At 41.2% G+C, this 17,922-nt stretch overlaps 1 protein-coding gene across 2 annotated transcripts in view; it reads right to left on the minus strand.

The window, feature by feature from the left end:
• The window catches only part of RETREG1 (reticulophagy regulator 1), a 195,101-nt gene that overhangs the window by 113,382 nt on the left and 63,797 nt on the right, over window positions 1–17,922 (minus strand). For both annotated transcript variants that reach the window (XR_009187999.2, XM_012523458.4), the window contains exon 2: window positions 5,180–5,286. Coding sequence is in view for 1 of the 2 variants with exons in the window: in XM_012523458.4 (XP_012378912.3) it covers window positions 5,180–5,286 (107 nt within the window). In the remaining variant the exon portion in view is untranslated. The remainder of the gene's footprint in view (window positions 1–5,179; window positions 5,287–17,922) is intronic.

Consider the following 17,922-nt stretch of genomic DNA (forward strand, 5'->3'; position numbering starts at 1 on the left):
TCTGGCTCAGCTGCTCTGTTATCTCCACAAGGCCAGCTATAGATTCTTAGATGAGTGGCTTTTTTCCCTTCCTGGGGCCTTCTCTCTTTCCTTACAACCAAGCTCCTCTGTGTGCTTACTTCCCAGGCCTCCAGCTCAAGACTCCAGCATCCAAACTCCAACTCTGTCCTTTGCTATGTTTTCAATCTGTGATTCCCCACCCACCAAGGGGCAGGGACTCAACACCCTACTGACATGGTCCATATCCTAATCCTAATTTATTCACATGCAGGTACAGTCCAGTTTACAAACATAATCCAGTGTCTATTTTTGGAATTCATGAACCATATCATACCACTACAAAAACCATCAATGAAGAAGATCAGATCTGGGACATTTCAAAGACTTAAAAATAGTTCAAAATATTCTCAGAGAGCTAAAGGAAAAGATGGACAACTAACGAAAGGGAATCAGGAAAATGATAGAAGAATACAAAGAATATCAATACAAAGAATATCAACTGCGCATTTATGAACAAGAAACAAACAGAGCTGATGACCACATTAATAGAAATTAAAAATTCCCTAGAATGGTTCAACAGGAGACTGGAGCTGGCAGAGGTAGTGAACTTGAAGATAAGACAATTGAAATCATCTAGTCTGAGGAGCAGAAAGAGGAAAGAATGAAGAAAAGTGAATAGAGCCTGAGGAAACTGTGAGACACTATCGAGTGTACTATATACACACTGTGGGAGACCCAGAAAGAGAAGAAATAGACAGAGATATTTAAAGAAGTAATGGCTGAAATAATAATGAAAATACATGAATATACACATCCCAGATGTTCAACTAATTCCAAACAGGATAAACCCAAGTCGACCCATACACCATGTGCATTAGTCAGCCAAAGGGGTGATGATGCAAAATGCCAGAAATTGGTTGGCTTTTATAAGGGGTATTTATTTAGGGTAGGAGCTTACAGATACCAGGCCATAAAGCATAAGTTACTTCCCTCACCAAAGTCTATTTTCACATGTTGGAACAAGATGGCTACTGACAGCTGCGAGGGTTCAGGCTTCCTGCATTCCTCCCTTCCAGGGTCTTGCTTCTTTCTGGGCTCAGGTTTCCTTTCTTCTCGGGCTGGCTTCTCTTTCCTCTGTGAGCTTACTTCCCAGGGCTCCAGCTTAAGACTTCAGCATCAAACTCCAACATCAACACTCCAACATTAAGAACCCTCAACTCTGTCCTTTGCCATGCCTTTTATTTGTGAGTCCCCACCCAGCAAAGGATGGGGACTCAACACCCTACTGGCACAAAAGGTTTACCTAATTACTTAACCAAGTACACCTACGAATCCAATATAATCTAATATGCCAGAGGAGACGATCAGTTTACAAACATAATCCAATATTTCTTTTTGGAATTCATCAATAATATCAAACTGCTACACCATGTTATATTCAAACTGGTGAATACCAAGGATAGAATTCTGTAAGCTTCAAGGGAGAAACAACATGCCTTATACAAGGGAGTCTCAATATGATAAAATACCAATTTCTCATTTTAAAAAACCATGGAGGCAAGAAGGCAATGAGAAGACATATTTAAAGTGCTTAAGACAAAAAATTGCCAACCAAGAATTCTATATCCAGAAAACTATTTTTGAAAAATGAGGATGGGGCCCTAAATAGCCAAAAACATCTTTAAAAAGAACAAAGAGGATGCTCAATTCCTGATTTTAAAGCATATTATCTAGCTATACTGGTAAAAACAGCATGGTACTGGCATAAAGACAGATTAATCAATGGAACTGTTCGAGAACTCAGAAATAGGCCTTCAAGTCTATGGTCAAGTGATTTTTGACAAGATTGTCAAGCCGTCCCAGTTGGGCCAGAACAGTTTATTCAACAAATGGACTGGGAGAAAACTGGATATCCATATCCAAAGAAAGAAAGAGGACCCCTACCTCACACCTTAAACAAAAATTAACACAACATGGATCAAGGACCTAAATATAAAATCAACAACCATAAAGCTCCTAGAAGAAAACGTAGGAACACATCTTCAAGCTCTCATGCTATGTGATAGTTTCTTAAACCTTACACCCAGGCACAAGCAACAAAAGAAAAAATAGACAAATGGGACCTCCTCAAAATTAAACACATTTACACTTCAAAGGACTTGGTCAAAAGGGTGAAAAGGTAGTTAACTCAATAGGAGAAAGTATTCGGAAATCACATATCCAGTAAGAGTTTAATATCCATGATATATATTTAATATCCATGATATACAACTTAACAATAAAAAGAATGATGTGTGCAAACTGCTTTCAAATGTTCAGAAAATAGGTAGGTAGGTAGATAGATGGAAGGAAGGGAGGGAGGAAAAGAAAGGGCAAAGGGCAAAATGTTAAAATCAGTGGAGCTGGGAATTGGGGAGGTATGTCAGAATTCTCTGTCTGGGGCTTGTTATTATTTTTCTAACTGTCCTGTAAATTTGAAATAATTTAAAAATAAAAAGTTAAAAAAAAAAATGAGGTCACTCCAGACTATATCCGGGTCACTGGCCAAGCCATTAGGGTAGAAGGAGAAATGACAGAGAATGGAAAGGGTGGAAAGGGAGACAGCACACAGACTGGGATCCCTGGTGGGTCCATGTTCAGCAGCGATCAAGGTGAGGAGAGCAAGGCAGAAGTGGAGAGTGGCGATTTCACGGAGGGAAAGGTGTGAAGAAAGCGCAGGGGAGATGTTCCCCAGGTGATGACCTCACCGCACAGGGCAGGGGGAGGGGAACTGGCCCACGTCGAAGAGGATCATACAGACAGCCAGGGGTAATGAGAGGGAGAAAGGTGGCCAAGGAACGGTTTAGGGGTGCAGGAGTTTCCCACACAAAACGAAGGAGCTCCCCAGAGCCAGGGAAGCGTGAACCCAGGATACAGAGTAGGCAGGTGTGAGAGGGACCCAGCTCTGTTAGAGGTTTCTCAGACACCGCACAACCCAGGCACACGGGCTGCCCTGTGCTTCACGAAGATTAACTCACAAGACGGCATTTCTGCTTTTTTGTCCCACTCTTTTCATTCAGAGCCTCTAAGATGGTATTAAGGGTATTTATTATGATTATTTTTAAAGATTTATTCTCCCCCCTTTCCCCGTTGTCTGCTCTCTGTGTCCATTCGCTGTGTGTTCTTCTGTGTTTGCTTGCATTCTTGTCAGTGGCACCAGGAATCTCTGTCTCTTTGTTGTTGCATCATCTTGTTGTGTCAGCTCTCCGTGTGTGCGGCGCCATTCCTGGGCAGGCTGCACTTTTTTTCGCTCTGGGTGGCTCTCCTTGCAGGGCTCGCTCCTTGCACATGGGGCTCCCCTATGCAGGGGGCACCCCTGCGTGGCACGGCACTCCTTGAGCGCATCAGCACTGCATGTGGGCCAGCTCCACACAGGTCAAGGAGGCCCGGGGTTTGAACCCTGGACCTCCCATATGGTAGACGGACGCTCTATCAGTTGAGCCAAATCCGTTTCCCGATTAAGGATAATTATTGAGGTAGAAGGAGACAGTTAAAGTTAAGTTTTGTTTTTGTTTTTTTCCCCTGTCAGGTTGCCTTTTTGGTGCATCGCATCGCTTCGTCATGCAGTGGCCTGGGCCTCTCCTCGCCACACAGGTCTGGGACACCTTTTTTTTTTTTTTTTTTTTTTACCAGGGGATCGATATGGTAAATGGGAGCTTAATTGCTTGGGCCACAGTCGCTTCCGACAATTAAGTTCTTAACCACAGAAGTTTAATATCTTTAGCCAAAAATGCCATGAGAAGTGGGGCGGTGGAGAGAGATGGCAGGAGAACGGGCCCTGAGGCTGCCCTAAGCAGAGGTACCCTATGAGAGCGCAGACGGCTCTGCCGGAAGCCACGGAGCTGCCATAACTGCATCTGGGTCTAACCTGATGCCGATTTTGTGCCTCCCAGAGATCAAGTCATCACAGTGGTTCCCGGGGCTGACAGGCCTGCAGAGTTAGGGCCTCTGCCAAACTATTTACAGAGCTCAAACGGGTCTTTGTTCCACAGGGTTTTACTAAAAGCAGCAAGGCAGGCAACAGTGTTCTCACAGTTGTAGGAGTTGGGGGAATGCTTGGGATAGGACTACTGGCCCTGTAATTAATCCTGGGTCTCCTTTCTTCTTTTCATGAAGTAGAAATGCTGCATTCAGAGCCATGTGGCCTGGTGAAAGCCCTGGTGGGAAGCTTTGCCACTGACAAATGGATGCCCCAGGGGATGGGAGTGTGAAAGCGTCCCGCGGGGAAGAGCCTGGGGTGCCCCCTGCATCCTCGGCACCCATGACAGGTCCCGGCACAGGAAGTCACTCCACTCAGAGCTACCAATGACTGAACCAACCCCACACTGGCTGGATGGTGTGTCAGAGTTCAGCAGTGTGGGCAGCTACGGCACGGGGCATTCCTACCTGGTGCCTGGAATTGACATCCAGTCCCAAGGTGTGAGGGCGGCTTTTCCCATTTCACAGGACAGAGAGGGTCATACTGGGCAATGGGGTGGATAATGGCAGGTGCTGATCCCTGGAACCTGGGAATGTGACCTCTTATGGGAAAAGGGTCTTGCAGATGCAGTTAAGGACCCTGACATGGGAGATTATCCTGGGTTATGAGGGTAGGTCCCAAATGCAATCAAGTGCCCTAAGAAGAGGGAGGCGTGCTCTAAGAAGAGGGAGGCAGACAGAGATGACACCAACAGAAGAGGAGAGGGCAGTGTGACCACAGAGACTGATGTGGCCACAAGCCAAGGAATGTCAGCAGGCACCGGAAACTGGAAGAGGCAAGAAATACCTTCTCCTCTACAGCCTCCAGCGGGAGCACAAGTCCATTTTCCAATGGCCCAGTTTCATCAAGTGGGATGTAATAAATACCTAACAATTGTCCTCACTGCAGCCTACTTAAATATCAAAATGGTGTTTAAAGTAACAGTGCTCAGAGTCAAAAGAGAAATCAGCACCCACAAGGCTTTTGCCCAGGAGTAGCAGCTAAGACTAAGGATGATATCAGTTAAATCAATTACCATTTTGAAAATAGCAAAGTCAGTGCCTATTATTTTGCTCCCTTTCAAAGGAATAAATGGTCAACATACCTATACTACAAAGATCAGACATTCAAGATTTAGAATATTAAATATTTACCAGAAAAAGAAAACCTGAGTTTCCTTACCTCTTGCTCTAGACAAAATCATATCCTTTATTATTTGCATAATAACACGCCCAAGCATAATGACCGAAATCAGGTGATATACTCTCCATGGAGTCAATGCAAGGAACCTAGAAGAACAAAAAGAGACAAACCATTATTTCAATTTTGGGATTTTTGTATCTTTTATTTTTTAAGTTTTGCTCCTGCCACAAAAACAAAAAAATATATTCGGTAATTTTTTCCCCTTTTGTTTCTGCCCCAAAATCGCCCACATTGAAAGGTGTTTGACGGGCATCAAAGTCAGAAGAAGAAAAAGGCTTGACCCAGGTGTACTTTTGTGCTGGGCCTTCTGTTCTCAACTCTCATTTGAGCAGAGGATTTGCTATCTTGGGGACTGCCCAAATATCACTCACAGTGCTGAGTTTCCCCACTAACAGATGGAGAAGGGAATTGACCTGAAAGACGGAATCATGATGTAGCGAAGACGGCAGAGCTGCAAGGTTTTCTAATCCACCTAAAGGGTTTACAGTAGATGCCCTTTACTTCTCTCTTCTGTGTTGTATTTTTTAATGCCCAATTCACTTCCCTGACTCCACCTTCCCCAAACCCCATCTCTTAAAAAGAGCAGTTATAAATGATTCAATTAGCTAACATTCCCTTTAAGCTCACTACCCTTTTGTCTGCCTGCCCACCTCCTTTCCAGAGTGAACAAATGACATCTTTACCATAAACAGCACACAGACCCTTCAGGATTTTTTGCTTGGCAGAGATTAGCAAAGAAGTCACAACTGCTTTGAGTCTTCTCATAAGACTAGAGGTGAAACCCCTGTTTGACACAAGTTAATTGCCCAAGCTGCAAATTATATTAACTTCAATGTAACCATTAACTCACTGAAAAAATTAATTTAGCACATACAAGTCATTTAATGCTAGTTGTAAGGTGCTGTAGGATACAGAGAAAAGCACATGACCACTGTCTTCAAGAAACATGACTTTCTCATCTGGGATTTGAATACAGGTCAAGATAACAAAGTCCAAGGTGACAAGTCTGGGGTACTGCAACAGAATACAAGAAAAACATAAATAGAAGCACAGAGGAAGGTATGATGATGATTAACTCCAAATCAGGGAAGGTTTTATAGAAGAAGTAGACTGGAAGGATGGATTCAGAGGAAAATAGAAGGTGTTCCAACTGGAGGGCCAACAAACAGAAAACCAGAGTCAGGGAAGGGTGAGGTATGGGGGTGGGCACCAGCAGAAATAAAGAGATTTTTTAAAAAAAGAGTTTGGAGACTGACAGAGAGAGAAGAGATCCAGCAGACAGGCTGCCAGCAGATGGTGGCAGGCCCCAACCAATACGCTAAGGTCTTTGGTCTCCATGCTACAGGCACAGAGAGAAAGCCAAAGGTAGAGAGCGAGCAATGACATGCCAGGCGATTTAGGAAGAAGCCCCAGGGATGAGGTGGGGTAGAAAGGAAGCGTGGAGTCAAGGACACCTAGTAGGAGGTCATGCAGTATGTCTGGTTTGGTGAAAAGTGGCTCAACATAAAATGCTCGCGGAAACTGTGGGCAAAGCCTTCTGCCAGAAGGTGGGCAAGTCAAATTCTATTTCTGTTTCTAATGTTAAGTATGTGTGTGACCTGGGTCCGTAAAATGAGGGACATTTTTTAAGTCAGTTTTTATTTAATAAAAACCTTATTTTAAGCTTTACACATCTATTAGTTTTGATACCCATATACAATTGTGTACCACCACAGTCAAGATATGGATTATTCTCATCATCCTAAAAACTTCATGCTCCTCTTATGATCAACTCTTCCCCTCATCCCCAGCTCCTGGCAACCATTGATCTGATTTCTATCCTTAGTTTTGCCTCTTCCAGAATGTCATAAAACAGAATAGTATAAGTTGCAGCCTTTAGTGTCTGGCTTCTTTCACTTAGCATGTTACTTTTGAGATTCAAGTTCCTGCATATGTTGATGGTTTGTTCCATTTTATTGCTGAGTAGTATTCCACTGGGGATGTACTATTATTTGTTTATCCATTCACTGCTTGATGAATATTTACTTCCAGTTTGGGATGATTACAAACAATTTTTTTTTTTTTTGGCTGTAGAAGGTCTGTTGCAGTTGATACTAATTATAAATTCCAAAAAGAAATACAGATTATGTCTGTAATCTGGTCAGTTCTTCTGCCATGATAAACCTTTGATTGTATTAGATTCAGCTGAGGCATCTGATTAAATTATGTTAAGATTAGGACTTAGACTGAGTGCAACTCAGCGTCAAGTCCCAGCCCCCTTGGGGATAAAACAGATGCTCACATGGAAGTAAACACACAAAGAAGAACACAGAAGAAGAGAGACAGCTCATTAGAGGACCCGGGAAGAGAGGTGAGCTTGAGAGTCTACAGCTGACCTTGTGAAGAGATCAGATCAGCTGAGCCCAGAAAGAAATGAGCCCCAGGGAGAAAGATGAGTCTAATACCTGCCTACAGCTGAGAATGGAAGAAGGTGGGACCACAGAGCCTTAAGAGGAAGAAGGAAGGCTGAACCCTTGCAGACATTGCCTGCCATCTTGCTCTAACACGTGGCCAATGACTTTGGGTGAGAAAGTACCTCAAGCTGGACTCTTTAGGGTCTTGTGACTACAAGCTTCTACCTCAAATAAATACCCTTTATAAAAGCCAACAGAGTTCTGGTACTTTGCATCAGCACCCGTTTGGCTAATATTAATACAAGGTTAGTTATTTTTAAACAGTGGTCTGCAACTGCCACTGGCAGTCAGAAAGGCTTGTTACAATACCCATTCCAGAGCCATGGCCCTCCCTCTAGGTCCTCTGAAACAGGTGTTATAATTCCTGGCATCTGCATTCGATAGTTATTTACTTAGATGGCCTATGCTGGGCCAGGCACTATGCTGTGAGGTTATAAAAAGAAGACCAAGGAGCACAGGGTGAAAGAGGCAGACACATCAGATAACCCAAACTGGCTACTGTGTCAGGGGTTCCCATGACCACTCCCCAAATTCCACGATCCACTAAGAGAACCCATAAGCCTCAGCACACAGTCATACTCCTGGCTAAGATTTACTGCAGGAAAAGAATACAAAGCAAAATCAGCCAAGGGAAAAGAAAGCTGGAGTGGAGGAAATGAGGTGTAAGCTTCCATAAGTTCTCTCCCAGTGGAGTCTCCCAGGGCACACTTATTTTCTTCAGCAAGGAGTTGTGACGACACCTGTGAAATGCTGTCCACCAGGGAAGCTCATTAGAGATTCAGTATCTGGGGTTTTTACTGGGGCTCATCACCTAGGCACCCTCTGCCTCATGCAGACCAAAATTCCAGACTCCCACAAGGAAAGCAGGTCTCCAGCAGAAACCATGTTGTTGGTACAAACAGTTCAAGCTTAGTGAGCCACTCTTTTCAGTTCTGGGAACAGTGGCAACCCTCTGGAGACCCAAATTCCCAGATGCCAGCCAAGGACCAACCTTGCCAGCAGGACTTTCTAAAGATGGCAGCCTCAGGCCCGCATTCCGGTTTCCTGCACAGTTACCATCTATTTCTTACGTAACAATAATTTGTTTTTCTATTAAGCGACTACCACTTGCTCGATTTTTTTGAGTCATAAATTTGTTTTAGCCAGTGTTGTTTTTTGTGTGTGTTTTGGGCCTATTTCCTCACTATCAGTTCATGATTAATTCTCGATATTGTTGTCTGCCTGCCTTGCCCACTCTTGCCCATTTCACGTTAAAGCGTGGTTTTTAAAATATTTTGACAGTGAACCGCAGTTTAAGAAATTTGTTTCCATTAAGACATAAATGCAAGCAAAGTTTTAAAAATATTTATCCTTACAATATGTAATGCCTTCCAATATGTTCCATTCAGTTCTATTAAATTTTTAAATGCTAACTGTGACTCACTGAACTGACTCACTAAACCACCAATGGTGCTGTGGCCCAGGTTGACTCACATGGCATCTGAGGGGACTGGAGATTTGCAGATTTTACATTAATACCTTTTAGTAGAATGCGCTTCTTAGAAGCCATGACTGCAGTCAGGCGAAGCCCTAAAGAAAATACAGAAAAGGCCCTCAAGCCCTTACAGCTAGCCTGGAAGACATTTACATGTCTTTAAAATCCAAAGAAATACTAAGACCAGCCAAAGCCGTGAAGGACATTGGTTACTCTCTGGGTTGAAGTTACAAAATTCCAGGAATAGAAAAGTTAGGTCATGACAGGACTTAGACCCACAGACCTGGCTGCCAAAAGACCCCATGGCCCACTAAATGGACTGGAGGAGAGTGTAAACTACAGTGTAAACCACTATCCATATGGTGCAGCAGTGCTCCGAAATGTATGCACCAAATGCAATGAATGTGCCACGATGATGAAAGAGGTTGTTGATGTGGGAGGAGTGGGGTGGGGGGGGGGGGGTTATATGGGGACCTCATATTTTTTTAATGTAACATTAAAAAAAATAAAGAAAAATAAATTAATAAATTAAAAAAAAAAAAGACCCCACGGTGGGGGAGGGAGGGTGCTGCCATAGCGACTCCAAAGAAGGCTCAGGACATCCTCTCTAAGTCCCAGTGGGCATCTTCGCAAAGCGTCCCCTTGGTCATCAATCCTCAGTCAGCTGAGAAGGCAACCCCAAAAACTGCTTGGTAAAGCAATGCCAAAACTGTATGGGATAATGTAGTTGTTTCCTTTTAACCCCAAGATCTTGAAAAAAATACAATTTACAAAAATGATGGGGTAGGGGGGTGGGGAGTAGGGTATATGGGAACCTCATGTTTTTTATGTTTTTTAATATGACGTTCTTTGTGATCTATTGACTTTAATTTAAAAAGTATAAAAAAAGATTTAAGTGTGGAAGTGTTTAAGAAAAATGAATACCTGATATTATTAATTTCTATTTACAGTAATCTGGACCTATTTGGTATTTTAATTATGTAAAATGCTTCAGATGGGTTCCAATTTAAAATATGCAGTTGATAACTTAGACTTGAGATTCACGATAAAATCTAAAACACTTATAAATTTAATCCCTTCATTTGACAGGAAATGCCTAGGTATGTGGGAAGGCTTGAGTTGTTAAGACAAGTGAAGTATTTTTTTTTAAAATGTTTTGTTTTGGTAATTTTCAAACATAGACAAAAAAAGAAAGACAAAAGTAATGAACCCAGCTTCAACAATTCTGAATTCATGACCAATCTTGTTTTTTCTGTATTCCCACCAAGCACTCGCCCCTCAAGATTATTCAAAAAATATATACATATATTATTCATAGCAAATCCCAAATGTCATATAATTAATTCTGCAAATAATGCAATTCGTCTTTGAAAAATAAAGGTTTAGCTTACCCACCATAGCACTATCATGGCTAAAAATGTCTTTAGCTTGCTGATATCATCAGATATCATATCACTGATCACATTTCCCCAACTTTCCTGTACACACACACCCATGCACATAAAGGCACACATACGTAGAGTCACATATAAACACAGACACATATACACACATACACATACTCACGTAAGATTGTTTGAAACAGGATCTGAAAAAGATCGTACATTGACATTGGCAGAGTTGGTTCATAAGTTTCCTGTAACCCACAGGTCCCCCCAAATCTCCTTTTTTCATCCTTGAAATTTTCCATTGAACAGACTTATTAATCCTATAAAGTTTTCCAGAGTCTGAGAATCACTGTATCCTTGTGGTTTAATTGAACATTTTCCTCAATTCTTGTATAGCCTGTAAATTGGTAATTGGATCTAGAGGCTTGATCAGGTTTAGGTTCTTTTTTTCTGAAAAACACCATAATAGGTAGTGGTGTGTATTTCCATCAGGAGGCACATATTTTCCAGGTCTGCAGTCTATGTTTTTGTGACAGGAGCAGCCACCGACCATCGATGCCCAGCTATTAATTTGTCAGGGGTTACATGGCGGTGATACCCATCGTTCAGGGTCATTATTTAGCTGGATTATATCTGTAAAGAGAAACTTCCTTTCATTTATGTTGAATTACCTTGAGAGATGGATCTCATAGGAAGGGCAGGAGCAATGCTCAAATCTTTCCCTTTGTTTATCAGTTTTCCAGATAATGAGGCAGTTCCCTAGTATCCTCTAAAGGTGACTAATGAGTTTGTTTTCTTTATTCCTTTTTTCAGTGTTATTGTGAACTCAAGAATTTGAACACCTCACTGCAACTATCACCCACACTGATCCTCGAGTTGTCCCATCCTGTCTGGTGGGAGCTTATTCATGTTAGCTCCCAAGCCTCTTTGGCACAACCTTAATAATCTTTGATAATGAAGTACATTTAAAGGAACATAGGAAATATGAAATTTATAAACACAGTTTAAAATTTTAAAGGAATGCAACCAAACCTGCAAATAAAACCATTTACTAAAGACTCCCTTAAAATGGTTGTTAAAACTTGCAAGACTTATAAATAAAATATTAAGTTTTTTCAGCTCAAATTGAAAACTTAAAAGGAAATGAGAGCTTTCAATTTGTAACCCCACTAAGTCAAATTTAATTTTAAAAAAGCATTTGATCCCAAAGCATACTTCTATGGGATATGAATTAATTCATGTGGTCATAAGCAGGTTTCCTTGACAGATAGAGGACCACAAAATAGATTTTAAAAATATCAAACTCCAATTCTGGGGCTTCCTGATACTTTCTCAGATAAAATGGCAAAACTCTCTGGAATATACAGATGGTGCCTAATAAAAGAAAATGGCCAATATGCCAAGCCCTCAAGCTTTATGCCTATACTTAGGAACCTTATTCCTGTAAAATGAAACTTAGCTTAATTATAATTAATGCCTAACATGTACTTCCTGAATATAAGCTTGTTACTCAAATGTGGCCTCTCTCTAAGCCATACTCAGCAAATAAACTCACAATCTTCCCTCTGATGTGGGACATGACTCCCAGAGATGAGCATCCCTGGCACTGAGGGATTATTGCCAAGCACCAACCAGCGAAGCATTTGAAAAAAGACCTTGATCAAAAGAGAGAGACATTAAATAAAAGTTTTTTGAGAAGTAGATGTGGCTCAAGCAATTAAGCTCTCACCTACCACATGAGAGGTCCCTGGTTTGGTTCCTGGTGCCTCATAAAGAAGATGAGCAAGACAGCACGCTGGTGCAAAAGGCAGGTATGACAAGCTGATGCAACAAGATGATGCAACAAAGGAGACACAAAGAGGAAAGACAATGAGAAACACAACAACAGCAGGGAGGTGAGGTGGCTCAAGCAATTGAAAACCTCTCCCCCAGATGGGAGGTCCCAGGTTTGGTTCCTGGTCCCTCCTAAAGAGAAGACGAGCAGACAGAAAGAGCACAGAGCAAATGGACACTTAGAGCAGAGAGCAAGTGCAAACAATGAGGAGGGGGTAACAAATAAAATAAATCTTAAAAAAAAATTTTTTTTTCCAGCCAAGAGATTTCAAAGTGAGTCGGGAGGTCATTCCAGAGGTTACCCTTCTGCAGATTTCACTAAGTGCCACAGTAAATAAAACCTCAAACAAAAGTGTTACCAAGGGCCATAGGGATGCCTGGACACTACAGGTAAGGCACAAAGATGCATGAAACCAAACAGAGGGCCCCATTTGGGAATATATGATAATCTATTTCCCCAATATAACAGACTCATCTATAAATTCCTTACTTATGATTCTTGTACCCCTTTTATTTTTATTTTTTTCCATTTTGGTTTACATTATGGTTTATATTTTAGACTGTACGTATTTTTAAATTTTTAGTATTCTTATGTTTTACGTTATGGTTTACCTTTTAGCTTACAGATTTATACAATTTTGATGTAAGTTAAAATGTCCTATATCCATCATTACATAATACTGTGGAGCACTTCCGTACCTACTAAATATATGTCTCAGAGACTTAAATCTTTTGACCGGTCATATGCCGCTTGAGCCCTACATGCCAGCAGAGTTCTGGCCAAGTCCTATTCTTCAGTTCTTCAGACTTGCCCAGGACAACTAACAAAATGATAATGACACACAAGTCCCATTCCAAAAAACAAATAGTATCTACAACAGCAAGCAAAACAGTTCCTTCTATCTGTCCCCATGATATCTAAGTCCCCTCTCAATCTGAAGCAGTCAGAGTGGGCATCACCCCAAATTCTTCAAGATTAAGAAATGAACAAACATAAGGGGGGAGGGTAACCATGGACCAACGTAGATCTATTGTCATTATAGGTATCATCATGTGATATTGGAAGAACTTGTAACACTGATATAAAGACAGTGGTTACCAGCGTTCAGAGGGGAAGCAGGGATGAATAGATAGAACATAGAGCATTTTTTAGGGCATTGGAATTCTTCTGTATAATACTGCAATGACAGATACGGGACACTATATGTTTGTCAAAGCCTATAAAACTATAGGGTGCAAAATATAAACCATAAAATATAGACCTTGAAAAGTAGCAATGCTTCAATTTGGTTCATCATTTGTAACAAATATTCTTCATTAATTTAAGATGTTAATAATAAGGGGGAAATATGCATGTGCATGGAGGGGGAGGATTATCTGGGAATCCCCGAAACTTTTGATGTAACTTTTCTGTAATCTAAAACTTTTCTAAAAATAACATTTATTATGAATATTTAAAAAGCAGTTAATCATTCTTTAAACAATGAAACACAGAGTTACCATCTGACCCAGCAATTCCACTCCTAGGTATATACCCAAGTGAAATGAAAACATATGAAACTTGTACACAAATATTTATCACAGCATTATTCATAGTAGCCAAAAGGTGGAAACAACACAAATGTCCAACAACAGATGATTTAAAAATGTGGTATATCCATACAATAGAATATTATTCAACCATATAAAGGAATGAAGTACTGACACATGCTACAAAATGATGAACCTTGACAACACTATGCTAAGGGAAAGAAGCCAGTCACTAAATTCCATATACAGTATTATACGAATTCAATCATATGAAAGGCTAGACTAGGAAAATCCATAGAGACAGAAAGTAGATTGGTGGTTGCTAAAGGCTGGAGAGGGGGCAGGGGAAGGGAATGAAAGCATGAGATTTCTTTTTGAGGTAATGAAAATATTCTAAAATTGACTGTGGTGAAGGTTGCACAAACCTGTGACTATGAAAAACCAGTGAACTGTACTTTTTAAATAAATGAATAGTAAAGTATGTGACTTATATTTCAGTGAAGCTGATTGTAAAAGCAGTTGGAGGGGGATCCAAGATGGCAGAAGTAAGGGTCACCTTGTCCTACAGAACAGCTAGTAATCAGACAGGATCTGTCTAAATCAACGGTCTGGGGGGGCTCTGGAGACCAGAAGAAGACGGTACAACATCCAGGGAAGAGTGGAAGGAGGAGAGTGGGTAAACTGTGGTGAAGATTTGACCAGATCCCTCCACACTGCAGATGCTGGTCCCATCACCACTGGCCAGCAGGTCACCTCAGGAGCTGCTCCCTGGCCAGACACAGAAGCTCCATTGCCAAAAGCAGGGGAGGGGAAGCAGACTGGTACCAATAAGACTACGGATTAGCAAATTCTGAGCGCAGCTAAAGTTTAAAGCCACCTAGGTCAGAAAGCAGTTGGCAGCCTAGTTTTAACTCCACCCCCAGCAGGAGTAGAAGCAGGGTGGATTGAAGAACACACTAGATTCCAGGGTGGCAGGGGCCAGGTTTGGCATGTCCAGGTTGGAGAGCTGCTGGTGGCCATGGCTCGGACGCCCGTGCCTGGGCAGGAGAGGAAGTTAGGCGCGGTTTGAGCACCCTTTCTGAACAATGCTGGCAGATCTACCCACCCACCTGAGGGCCACAGTGGTCCCGGCTCTAACCCCAGTCCAGGCAGGAGAGGAAGCTGGACTCAGTTTGAACACTGTTTCACGGACCCATCTCGGAGAGCCCAGCACTGGTTACACGGGGTTGATAAGAGAACTTAGATCCCAGGTGGCTGTGCAAAAGTTTCATCCTGGGGAGGCTGGCAGCCTCAGTCTCAGCCCTGCTCCTGGAGGGCTAGGTCAGCCAAAAATTAAAGGTGCAGCTACACCTTAGAACTATGGGGAACACCTGGATGAAGAGTGCTATCTGCTGGGTATGTCAGGAAATCAAAGATTCTGGGTGTCATCAATGAGAAGTTTGGTAGCCTGTAGGGTCTGCTCCACAGGGCACATTGGAATCGATCTGTCTTCAAGAGTCCCAGGGCCTGTTTTGTCTGGGAAATCTAATCTGGGAAGGTCATCTCTGGGGAGACAGGCCTACCAAAATTAGCCTCCAGGTAATAGCAGCTGGAGAAAACAAAAGGACTGTTAAAAGTATATAGAGGCTAATCAAAAACAAACAGAATGGATTGACATTCCCAGAGGAGGAATAGGAGAAGGGACACTTTCTCCTGGGGATGAAATATGTGTACAAATAGTGCAATCTCTAAATTTGTACGGTATATTCAGGGTAAGTATCAGATCAATAAGAGCTGAAAAATCTGATTTGTTCATCACAAGCTAAAATAAAAGTTCAAAATAAGTTGAACCAAGTGTCAAAGAGGAGCTTTAGCAAAAAGTCAACCAATAAGAAAGGCTCAAGCTAAAGAAAGAAACTGAGCCCAGAATAAACATATCAAGAAAATCAGATGCTGAGACATGAGCAAAAAATTACAATCCTTACTAAGAAACAGGAAGATATGGCCCAAAGGAAAAAATTAAGCTTCCGGATGAGATACAGGATTTGTAATCAAAGATATCCAAACAAATCTTAATAAACTCAATGAGATGGATAAAGAGATTAAGGATATTAAGACACTGGGTGAACACAAAAAAGTATCTGAAAGCATTCAAAGACAAATGACATTTTATGGGAATGAAAGGCACAATGAATGAAATTAAAAATACAATGAAGAAGGAAAGAAAAAGGATTAGAGCAGAAATAAAGGAAATAGAGAACAAAAACCAAAATAGAATCAACAAAACCAGTCCTCGTCAATTCCAGAATATCCAGTCCTCGTCAATTTTTTGGAAGAGTTTAAACTAGACTGGTGTTAATTCTTGAAATGCTTGGTAAAATTCACCTGTGAAGCCATCTGACCCTGAACTTTTCTTTGATGGAAGGTTTCTGATAACCAATTCAACCTCTTTAAAGGTGAATGGTTTGTTGAGTTCTTATATTTCTTGTAGAATCAATGGAGATTGTTTGTGCTTTTCTAGGAATTTGTCCAGTATATCTAGGTTGTCTAATTTTTGGCACACTGTTTTTCATAACATCCTCTTATGATCCTTTTTTTCTCCCATGGGGTCAGTCATAATGTCTCCCCTTTCATTTCTGATTTTATTTATTTACATCTCTTTTTCTTTGCCTAGCTAAGTGATTGTCCATTTTATTGATTTTCTCAAAGAACCTGCTTTTGGTTTTGTTGATCTCATCTATAGGTTTTTTGTTCTCTATTTCATTATTTCTGCTCTAATATTTATTTTTTCTTTTGACTTGCTTTGGAATTGCTCTGCTGTTCTTCTACTTCTTCCAGGTGTTCTGTTTGTTCTTTATTTTAGTTCTTTCTTTTTTAATATAGGCGGGTAGAGGTAAAAATAGCACTGCCTGCGCTATATCCCATAAATTTTGATAAGTTATCTTCTCATTTTCATTCACCTCAAGATATTTACTAATTTCTCTTACAATTTCTTCTTTGACCCACTGATTGTTTGGGAGTGTGCTCTTTAGCCTCTACACATTTGTGAATTTCCCCCTCTCCCACCTAGTATTCATCTCCAGCTTCATCCCATTATGATGAGTTCAAGTTTCTTTGTATATTTTCAGTCTTTTTATATTTATTTATACCTGCTTTGTGATCCAGCATATGGTCTATCCTGGAGAAAGATCCATGAACACTTGGGAAGAATGTATAATCTGATGATCTGGGGTGCAATGGTATGTTTACGTCTGTTAGGTCTAGCTCATTTATCACACTGTTCAAGTTCTCTGTTTCCTTGTTGATCTTGTCTAGTTGTTCTATCAACTGATGTGAGTAGTGTGTTGAAGTCTCCAATTATTATTGTAGAGACATCTGTTTCCCCTTTGAGTTTTGCCAGAATTTGCCTCATATATTTTGGGGCACCCTGGTTAGGTGAATAGATATTTATGACTGTTACTCCTTCCCATTATTACTTTTATCAATATGTAATGGCCTTCTGTATCTCATTACTTTTTGCATTTAGTCTGTTTTGTCCTATATTATTTTGGCTACCCCTGCTTTTTTTTTTTTTTGGTTACTGTTTGCATACAATATCTTTTTCTGACCTTTTACTTTCAGCCTCTTTGTATTCCTGGGTCTAAGGTGAGTCTCTTACAGACAGCATATGGAGAGTTCATGTTTTTTTTTAATCCATTCTGTCAGCCTTTTCATTAGGGAGTTTGATCCATTTATATTCAATGATATTATTGTAAATGCAATAATTGCTGTCACCATTTTGTTTGTTGGCTTTAATGTCATATCTCATTTTTTAAAATATCCTTTTTATATTTTTAAGAAGATACTTGGGGTAGGGGACTTGGCCCAGTGGTTAGGGCATCCATCTACCACATGGGAAGTCCACGGTTCAAACCCCGGGCCTCCTTGACCCGTGTGGAGCTGGCCCAAGCGCAGTGCTGATGCGCGCAAAGAGGGCTGTGCCATGCAGGGGTGTCCCCTGCGTAGGGGAGCCCGCTGCGCAAGTTGTGCACCCCATAAGGAGAGCCTCCCAGCACGAAAGAAAGT

Source organism: Dasypus novemcinctus, chromosome 2, assembly GCF_030445035.2.
Source record: "Dasypus novemcinctus isolate mDasNov1 chromosome 2, mDasNov1.1.hap2, whole genome shotgun sequence".
Lineage (NCBI taxonomy): Eukaryota > Metazoa > Chordata > Mammalia > Cingulata > Dasypodidae > Dasypus > Dasypus novemcinctus.